General features: G+C 52.2%; 1 protein-coding gene across 1 annotated transcript; it reads left to right on the forward strand.

The window, feature by feature from the left end:
* Window positions 1-1,290: 1,290 nt before the first annotated feature.
* Window positions 1,291-2,802, forward strand: LOC115539242 (serine/arginine repetitive matrix protein 1-like). Its single transcript, XM_030350346.1, has one exon. The coding sequence runs from the start codon at window positions 2,046-2,048 to the stop codon at window positions 2,679-2,681; it is 636 nt and encodes a 211-aa protein (XP_030206206.1). The 5' UTR covers window positions 1,291-2,045; the 3' UTR covers window positions 2,682-2,802.
* Window positions 2,803-10,594: the final 7,792 nt, after the last annotated feature.

Below are 10,594 nucleotides of genomic sequence, written 5' to 3' on the forward strand. Positions count from 1 at the left end.
CCCTCCCTCACCTGACCCTCACCCTACCACCCCACCCCCTCTGGCCCTAAACATAACTCTCCCACCCCTTATCATAACCCAAACCCCCTCCCTCACCTGACCCTAACCCTAACCCGGGTCCCCCCCTGATCCTAAACATAACCCCTCCCACCCCTGACCCTAACCCCCCTCCCCCATCTGATCCCCATCCCAGCCCCCGCCCCCCCACAAAGGATCCCCCATTTTCTTTTTTTTCATACCACATGTGTGTTTTTACTCTGGCCCCGCCCCAGCCCCAGGGCCCCCCCTCCGTCCCCCCATTTTTTATTTTTCATATATATATATATATATATATATATGTATATTATTATTGATAACAATATTATATTAATATGATCTTCCACTGCACCCACTGTTATTATTTGGTATTTTTTGTTATATGCCCCGTGCCCCCCTTCCCTGTCTTCCTTTTATTTACTTATTCCTCATCCCCCACTCACCTGCTGCCCCTCTTCCTTTAATATATCTTTAATGCATTAACCCTGTTTAAACGAACACAATATTTACCTTTATTGTTCGGCGTCACTTTGCACCCCCTGTTGGTGACCCAGATTAACGCCAGCGCCACGGCTTTCCATGCTCCATCTCCTGGATGTTTGGTGGAATTGCAACGTTAAAGTACAATAACATCAGAACGTTTTTATAACGATCTAATTCGACCTTATTATCGGCCCCACTTGTAATTATATTTTCATTCACACTCCCAGCTCCCCATTGCCCTTTCCCTCGACTCTTCCCTTCATCCAGGCCCTTGCTTTTATTTAATTTCATTAGTTTTCATCCTTTATCCATGTCCCGTGTCCCCCCATTCCATTATTGTTTGCGTCACTTTGCACCCCCTGTCGGTGACCCAGACTAACACCAACGCCACGGCTTTCCATGCTCCATCTCCTGTTTGTTTGATGGTATTGCAACGGAAAAATACAACATTATCAAAACGGTTTTATAACGGTCTAATTTGACCTTATTACCGTCCCCACTTGTAATTACAATTTGATTCACCCTCCCGACTCCCCTTTGACCTTTCCCTCGGCTCCTTCTTCCATCCAGGCCCATATTTTTATTTATTTTTATCCTTTATCAGTGTCCCGTGCCCCCCATTCCATGCCTCCTTCTCACTTATCCCCTTTCCCCCACTTACCTGCTGCTCCCTCTTCTTATATATTTACATACATTTTTTCAAATGCATGTATACATGTAAAAATCGATGTTTTTAATGTATGAACCCGCATCACGGTCGCATTAATGTACAGTTTGCGTTTTATGTTTTTGTATATTTTTTTACCCTTGGATTGTATCACCTTGACCCCCACACTGCAATAATTCGATACAACGGTATTATTTTATTGTGTTTTTAATTATTTATATTACGGCCGTCATCTCTGCTTCCTTAACACCACCCGGTTTAAGGCGACTTAGCAGCCCCTGCTGGCGGCTCCGGTTGGTGCAGACACCACGATCCTCCGGGCTCCACCTGCTGGTGACCTGGAGACACACAGCAAAAGTGATACAATGTTGCATTCCTTCAGCATTACTTTTGAAATTCGACCCCCTGATTGGCCCAAATTCAAACTTTAAAGTTGTTTACCCTCCTGACCTCTCATTGGCTCTTCACCTGACCCCATTGGCTTTTCATGTTTAAATTTGAAATTGTTTTGATGCCCTGGCCCCCTATTGGATGTCTCTGCCCCAGACCTCAAGTCCCCCCTCCCTCCTACATGTCTGTATAAAAGTATTTGTTTTCGTTGTCTCTCATTTGTGCTCTGTAACCACGGCTTGTCTGGATTCTCCATTATACGGTCTGTTTCTATGCTATCTATTTGTACCTGATGAAGTCATTATATTGACGAAACGTAGTACTATGCCCACAGCAGCCTAATTTCCAAATAAATCGGTTATTGGCTGGATCGCACTAGTCTCATTACCTTACAGTTCAGTTTAGTTTATTTCAGTATAGCTTAGATACTTTCCGTTTTAATTCGAATTCGAACTATTCGAAAAGAAACATGCAACCGAACCACCTTCAAGATGACGGTGAGTGGACCCTGGTCCAACGGGGACGTCGCAGGCGGACTCCTCTGGACCCCCACTACCCCCCGACGCTGATGGATTTCTCCTCGTGGGCTGCACCTGCTCCGGAGGCCCGCTTCCATCACTTCGACCACGGACACGAACGTCTCTGGGCCCCACGCCACCCGTCTCCCAGACGTTGGGAGCAACACGCGAGGCCCGTCAGGGACTGGTCTCCCTACGGGCCTACCCGTCACCACCACGAGGGTTGGTCCGAGGCCCACGGACCGGCCTACTCGCCTCCACGCCGACCGGCCTACCCACCTCCTCGCAGACCGGCCTACTCGCCTCCTCGCCGTGAGGCGCAGGAGCCTCTCCATCGCCGCGCTCCTGAGACGCGTCGGGCTCCTCGCCATCCCGCCCGAGCTCCGAGCCCCCCCGCCGGACCCCGCAGGGCACGACCGCAGGTGAGACCTCCACCCCCGCGTCCCGACCCACGACCCCGCGACCGGCCCCGACCTCCGGTCACCACCGCGGCGCGCACTGGGTCTGCGCGTCCGCCTCCACCCAGGCAGGCGCCGCGTGCCCCGGCTGCTCAGCTCTCTGACGACCCGGACTCCTGGCGGCCCTGAAGGCCTCTCACCACCTCGCCAACGCCGAGGGCCCGGAGCCCCTTCCCGTCGTCGCCAGGCTAGCTGAGGCCCTGAGGGTCTCCATCGCCCTGCTGTCCCCAACGCTGCGACCGCGCAGCTGATTGACAGTGATGCGCGCAACTGGCGGTACACCAGCATGCTGCTGCTCCGGGACCACTACAAGGCTGCGGTGGACGAGAAGGTGGGTGCTCTCCTTCTCCTTCCAGACCCCATCTGGCGCCCGAGCTTCACCGTGGCCCTGGCCTGGGCTCAACGCCACTTCGGCCAACGCCTGCGCCCGGAGACGGTGAGCGCGCTGCGCTCTCGCCTCAGAGAGGTTCTGGACGTTCCGGTCCCTCTGGTCCAGCTGTTCCCGCAACCCGCCCCTGGAGCCGTGCTGCCACGCTTCACCCTACCTGCTGGACCACCGCCTCCTGCCCCCGGCCTCCGGTCCCCTGGACCCGGTCCGGAGGCCCTCGACGTGGGGGTAGGACCTGCTGAACGGCGCTCCCCGGCCAGGCTGCCGTCGCCTACCTTTTCGCTGGCCTTCTCCTCCTCTCCTTCTTCTCCGCCCCTGTGCCCCCCCATCCCCCCGCCTCCTCTTCCTCTCCCGTTCCCCTTACCCCCTCTCCTCCACGGCCTGCAGCCCCGGGACTTCTCCAGAGCACCACACCGTTGGCTCAAAGGACCAGGCTCGCGTCCAGCCGCCTCCGCCGACGAGTCGCAGCCATGCCCGCTCCCGGACCTTCCTCTTCTCCTCTTCCTCCCCCCCCTCCTCCTCCTCCACCGCCCTCCGGCTCGACACCCCCGCATGGGTTAGCCCGGGCCGACGCGGAGAGAAACGACGTGCTAGAAGCCAACCCCTTCTGGTCTGCCGCCCAACGGCGCAGGTCGGAGAGGATTTGGATTGACAGGCTGGGGACCATGCAACCCCTTGGTTTGAACGTTGGGGTGGGTCGGGGACCCCTGGGGAGCCGCCTGTTGATGGCCCGGGCCAGCGCCGCCACCGTGGCGTCGTTAATTGCTGACTGTCCTGACCCTAACCCTCTCCCTCATTCTGCCCCCCTGCCCCAGCCCCCCTTCGTCCCCCTATTTTTTATTTTTCATACATTCCTATTTACAAACAATATTACTTTTAATATGGTTTCCAAATGCACCCTGTGTAATTATTCTATGGATGTCCTGTGCCCCCCCCTTCCCTGCCATTCTTATTTATTCAAGCGATCACGTTACCACATCATTCCTTAAAAGTGCTTTAATGTACTCTTCAAACCTCGACAGTACATTGATTTGACCCACTGTTTTAATAGGAACGCATGGTTTTGGTCTATTTGGCGACACCTGCTGACCACGGGGAACGAAAACACTCTGCGGCCATTTTGGTCCGAACTCTTTTAAGTTTTTCGGCTCAATTTGTAGCTTTATGTGTTTTGTTCTCCGCTGGTTCGTTTCGTGTTCTACTTTTACTATTTATCGTCACACATTTGGATTTTTGTGACCCCTAATACCGCTCTTATTTAATGTTTTGTTTACGATTCTGCCCACGGAGGCCGCCATCTTGGATCTCCAACATTAATATGGTTTGGAGTCACTTAGCACCCCCTGTTGGTGACCCAAATTCATTATAACACCACGGTTCTCCATGCTCCATCTCCTGGATGTTTGATGGTAGTACAACGTACAAAAATAACATTGTTTACACGCTATGTTTTTTTGCGGTTTAATTCGACCTTACGATCGGCCCCCCTACTTTCACCAATTTATTCATTTACCCTCCCGGCTCCCCATTGACCCTTCCTGCGACTTCCCCCTTATATAGGCCCTCAATTTAATTTATTTTATTCGTTTTTTATCGTTTTTTATCGTCCCCTCTCATTCATCTCCCATCCCATACTCACCTGCTGCTTCCTCTTCCCTATTGTATATATGTAATTTAAAATGTATATATAATGCAAATAAGGATGCTTCTAATTTTTTAACCGTATTTACGGTCACATTATTACACATTTATTATTCGGGGCACGTTCGATCTTTTATGTTTTTATTTTTTCTGTTATTTGTTTTTTGTCCACTGCAATAATTTAATGCAACGGGGTCATTTGATTATGTTTTTATTAAATTCTGTCGCGAGCTGTCAGTCCAACACCACCCGGTTTAGGGACAATCAGCGACCACTGCTGGCGGCTCCGGAAGGTGCAGGCACCATGGTCCTCCTCACTCCACCTGCTGGTGACAAAATTATGCTACATTGTTGCATTATTTGACAATTACATTACCTCCCTATTGGCCCAATTCAAATCTCAAAGCTGTTTATCCTCCTTGTTTTTGTGCTGTCTCATTTGTGCTCTGTTACCTCGGCTTGCGTGGATTCTCTGTCATAGGGTCTGTTTCTATTGCTACTAAATTTGTACCTGATGAAGTCAATTATTTGACGAAACGTCGTACTAGCATACAGCAGCCTAATTTCCCAAAAATAAATACGGATATTGGCTGGATCGCACTTGTCTTATTACCTTACAGTTTAGCTTAGCTTCATTCCGTTATCGTTCGAGTTCCTGCACTGCTCGAAGAGAACCATGCATCCCAATGATCCCCTAACCAACGGTGAGTGGACCCTGGTCCAACGGGGACGTCGAACACGGACTCCTCGGGACCCCCACTACCCCCCACCGCTGATGAACCCCTCCGCGTGGGCTGCACCTGCCCCGGAGGCCCGCTTCTGTCATTTTGACAACAGACATGAACGCCTCTGGGCTCCACGCCATCCGTCTCCCAGGCGATGGGAGCAACACGCGAAGCCCGGTAGGGACTGGTCTCCTTACGGGCCTGCCCGTCACCACCACAACGAGGGCTGGTCTGAGGCCTACAGACCGGCCTACTCGCCGCGAGAAGCAGAGGCCTCCCCATCGCCGCGCGCCTGAGACGCGTCGGGCTCCTCGCCACCCTGCGTGGGCACCCCCACCCCCCCCCTTTTCGCACTTTGTGCGAAAAGTTACCCCAATTGAATTGGGGTCCCCAAAATGAAGGGCACTTTGCCCCAAACTGAAGAAAGTGTCCGCTGCTGAATTCAGAACCGGTCACCCGGGGTTACTTTGGGGTCTTTGGACTGCCTCAACGTCATTTTTCCAATAGGGGGCCCTCTCAGACCATTAATGACCAAACATGTACTTTGTACTTCGTGTACTTCAGGCCAAAGTTTTTCTGGGGGCACTTTGGCCTGAGGTGCCCCTTCACTTAGGGGTACTTTGGAGTAAGTTGGGGGTACTTTTAACAGAACTTTGCCGGGATTGGCCAAAGGTGTCCCGGGGCCGTGCCCCTTCACTCCGGGACACTTTCTATTGAATTAGTAAGTGTCTCGAAAATGAATATTATTATTTTATTTGGCCTGTGGCCCTCCCGTGGGGCCCTCGTCAGTCTCCCAGAGACCCGGCCCGGTAGACCTTCAGCGAAGCCAAGTAGCTCTGCGGTGGTCGTATCGCAACGTGGCGAAGATATCCTAGCTGAAGGTCCTCTGGCGCACTACATGGTCAAAAATCGGGCAGAAATGAGCCTCAAAAAGCATTCCTGACCCCGTGTGACCTTTGTAGGCCTCACTCAAAGTGAGGCCAATTTTTTTTTTTATAGCAGCGTATGATATATAGTAACATATCACTCTCTCTCTCTCTCTCTATCAATATTATTAATAGTTGTTATAGTATATTCATGTAGAACAACCGTTAAATCGTATTTTCCTGATGTGTAACAGGTTCGCATGATATTCGGCTCAACAATCAAAGAACGATACTCGGCGATCGGACCAATGTGGGTGCAAGCTGTAGTTATGGTAAGTTATTAATACGCCAGCTAATAGTATAAGTGTATTTATTTTGCATTTAAAAAAAAAAGAACAACCAAACCTAACCCATAAATACTTTTGTATTTTGTTTTTGAACCACGTATAGTGCCTATCGTGGATAGTGTGAAACAGCGGACCCCTGGTGCAAGCCGCCTTTCAAAGAAAAATCTCAAAAGACCGGGCCGAGGATCGGCTCTACCCTGCTCCCCACTGGCCACAGATCATCCACAAATTCCTTATAAAAAGTTTCGCAAGGACACCGCACATAGTGCTTTAACTCCAGAGAATTTTAACCTGGTTCTCCAGGCAGTCATAAACCCTAAAATCGCACAGCACGGGGGTGTATGGTCTGAGTCCAAACAGCAAGTGATCGAGACGGCGGATGTGCATGTGTCTGCGTCGCCTACAGAGACCGTCTCAGTGCAGCCAGATGGGACCATACAACACGGTAGGAAATTATAGAAAAAGTATATATATATTCTATAGAGTGTAATGACCAGGAGGGGGCGTGATACTGATTATGTTGATTTCTTTTTCTATTACGAACAGTCCCTGGAGACCCCCAGTGTGCACCACTACCAGAACTGACCGATGAGGATCTTGAGGGTCTTGACGACCTCCCGTCGTGGACCTCATCGCTGTTGGAACAGATCGACTTCACTCCAGCTCATTGGATAGACCCTCCAGCTACGTCCGTAGGGGCTACCACCAGTGCAGAGCCTGTACAACACCACCAGCCACCATAGCAACCATGACGGTCAAGTGACTGGATGATGCCCCATTGAAAAAAATAGAATACCACCCTCAGGAGATTAATGATATTTAAATTATTATGACCATGAAGTCTTTATTTGCAAGGGTTTACATTTCGTTCTGTGTAGCATGGAAAAATTGGAGAAACACTCCCATTCAGAATGCATTGGTTTACATTTCGTTCTTTGGAGCAAGGATTTCTTTATTTATTTATTTATTTTCAGTTTTTGAGGGGGTGCTTCAAAGATGCTAATTTTTCTGCAATAATCCAAAATCCAATGGAAAAACCCGTTAGATTTTTGTCAAACTAACCCCTAATACAAATAGATTTATTAAATAACAACAAGCACAACACAGGATGGGGGTTCCCGGGGAGGAGCAGCCTCACACTCTGCCGGGGCTGTGTTCCTCTCCAGGGGCTGACGCCGGGCCCTTCACCCTCCTCTCCTCCCGCTGCTTCCTCTGCTTCCTGGTGAACGGATTTCAACATCGAATTTTAGTTCTTTAGGTAAATGCAAGCAGTTTACTTGGAACACATTCAGAAACAATCAATTCACCTCTTTGGCTTTCGCCTCTTGCGGTCCCTCCTCTCGGCCAGTCACAGGTCTACTCCTTTGCCGGCGTAGAGGGAGCAGAAACTCTCCCCCTCGAACCGACTGTGGCCAAAGTCCTTCTGCTGCGCCGGCTGGAGGCACCGCTGGCAGATCCGCAGCTAGTGCGGTTTGCGTCCAGGGGAAGAGGAGCCGCCGACCTGCCCCTCCTTCCTGCGGGCGATGTTCCACAGGGTGGTCCTGGGCACCTTCCCGGCGTCCTCCGGGGCCTGTTGGCTGATGAGCCACTCACGAGCGGTGAGGCCCCCAGGGCCCGCCTCCGACTCGCAGTACACGCTGCTCTTGTAGAGCGCGTGCCCCGTGTCCAGGGTCCTGGGTTGGGCAGGGGTCCCCCGGCTGGCATTGGGGCTTCCCCTTTTGCTCCTCCGGCACCCGGGTGTCCTGCCTTAGGCGAGACTTGAAGCGGCACAGGGTAACCCTGCTTGGCGTCCACCTGTGCTTCCTCTTCCTCTTTGATGGAGGAGGAGGAGCAGCAGCAGCGCTGTCGGACTCTGAACACAAGGCAATATAGAACTCTTTTAGTCTAGGTCAAATTAAATGGATGTGTGTGTGCACACACACACACACATTTAGCAAGATAGATACACACCTTCTGGTTCCACGGCCTCTGGCTCAGGCTGCGCTCTGAGGTTGCTGTTAGGGGCTTCCATCGTAGTGTGGTTTAGAGGCATCTCCTGCAGCCCTATTTGAACCTTGTACGGGAAAGGGGTGGACCTTCACCTTCACCTGCACACGGGAGACTTTCCCGAGGCCAGCTGCCCTGTATGATCTTTTGTCTTAGCTTGATCAGTCATCCTGATAGACAAAAGAGTCCAAGTTGGAGGTGTGAAATGAACTCAGGGGGGGGGGGCTCTCTGCGCTTCAGTTCTATTTCCCACTGCTACTTTCATGATTGATGTGTGTGATGTGTGTGTGTCCATCATGCTGTTTGAAGTGTTGTGTGTGTATGTGTGTGGCAGTTAAAGACATGATTTAAGGAAAATACTCAGACAGCCAAAAAGGTAGCAGAAATTAATGGATGCGCATGCATGATCTTGAAGAATGACTTTTAGCAACCCTCTTTTATGTGTTGTTAATTTATACATTGTTTAATAAAGAATGGCTTTTTTTCAACCCGCTTTGTTTTTATTTGATTTATCGTTTATTAAAAAATGGCTTTATTTCAACCAGCATTTAAGGTGTGTTTTCTTTTTGTGATGTGATTTGAGCAAAAATCATTCTTTCTTCCACACAAACGACACAGAGTCTTTCGGTAACGGTAGGCTGTTTATCTTATTTTCATATACACAATATACTTGCTGGTGGTCCCAGCCACAGCTCCACACTGCTGCTGGCGTGCGTGGGGGATCTCAGGGTGGCGGCGGGGGGGGGGCCTCGCGGTCTCTCCTCAGCCGATCACGGCGCCACTGCTCCACCGTTCCCCCGTCGGCCCGGGCGCAAAAAGTCTCCCGCTTGTAGCGGCTGTGGCCGTTCTCCTTGGTCTAGGTAAAGGAGGAGACCTTTTTAAGGGGCTTGAGGTAGACCCCTAGCTCCCGGGCACGACGCTCCTTCTCCTCCAGGACCCTGTGCCTCCAGACAGTGGTGCGGGACATGGCTCCACCAATGGCGACGGCCGGAGCGGCAATGGCTGGAGCGGTGGCCGCGGCTGAGAGCGGGCTGAGGTCCGGGGGGGGGCGGCGGCGACACTCTGCTGCTTCACCACGAGGTCGTAGAGCTCCGGGGCCAGCGGCCCTCTGATCGTTGCAGCCAGACCAGAGGCATCCGCGGGCAGGCGGTGCTGGAGGGGCTGGTCTGGCTGCTGGGGCTGCTTGCAGCAGAGTCCGTGGGGCCGACAGGGGCTCCGCTGCAGTCTGGGGATGCGCTGGGCCCCGGGACTGCGAGGGAGAGGGTGTCCCTCATCATTTTTTTTTCCCTGGTGTTTTGCCTTTCAAGAAATAGAAACAATGCGTTAATTTGACGACAAAGATATCAATCACCACGACAAACACACACACCACACACACACATCAGTTCTGCGAGCCAAAGTATATGGACTTACCACATGGACCTGGTCCGCTGGTTCACGTCGTACAGCTGGATGCGGGTGCTCGCCATGAGGCAGGACAGTTGACCACGTTGTCCTGGATCAACTTGTAGTCCCTCATGACGGCACCCCAGCGTTTGAGGCGTGCCCCGGCGATGGTCTTGGCGTCGCCGCTGTGGACGCGGCACAGCTCCAACATGATGGCCACGACGACCTGCAGAGGCTTGGGTACTGTGCCGCTCCCTCACCCTTACCCACGGACGACCCTGCTGAGGCTTGGGTACTGTGCCGCTCCCGCACCCTTACCCACGACGACACTGCAGGAGAGAGAGGGAGAGAGAGTGTGTTAGTTACTGATTATAGGGGGCTGTAAAAAAAAATTGAATGAAATTGTTAATGCACTGCTTACCGCTTCACACTGTCCACTATCCCGGATGTGGGCGTGGCGGTTTGCTGGTCTTGAACCGACCTTTAGTCCAGCCGGTCCTGGTGGCGGGGGGGTGAAGGTCACCGGCGCCTTGTCCCGCTCCGTCAGCCTCTCCCAGAGAGCGATGATGCCTCTGGTCTGACGGGCGGTGACGAAGGCGTGGTGACGCAGCTCCACGAGGCCGTGGGCCAGGGCCACAGCGTGGTGGTACCCGGGGCTTGACCGTCCAGGCCCGGACGACGTCCTGAAAGAAAACGCACACAC

This window comes from Gadus morhua, unplaced genomic scaffold (genome assembly GCF_902167405.1).
Source record: "Gadus morhua unplaced genomic scaffold, gadMor3.0, whole genome shotgun sequence".
In the NCBI taxonomy this organism is placed as follows: Eukaryota; Metazoa; Chordata; class Actinopteri; order Gadiformes; family Gadidae; genus Gadus; species Gadus morhua.

Excerpts from the sequence above, each read along its gene's own strand:
- LOC115539242 (XM_030350346.1), top strand. The coding sequence starts at position 2,046 with ATGCAACCGAACCACCTTCAAGATGACGGTGAGTGGACCCTGGTCCAA.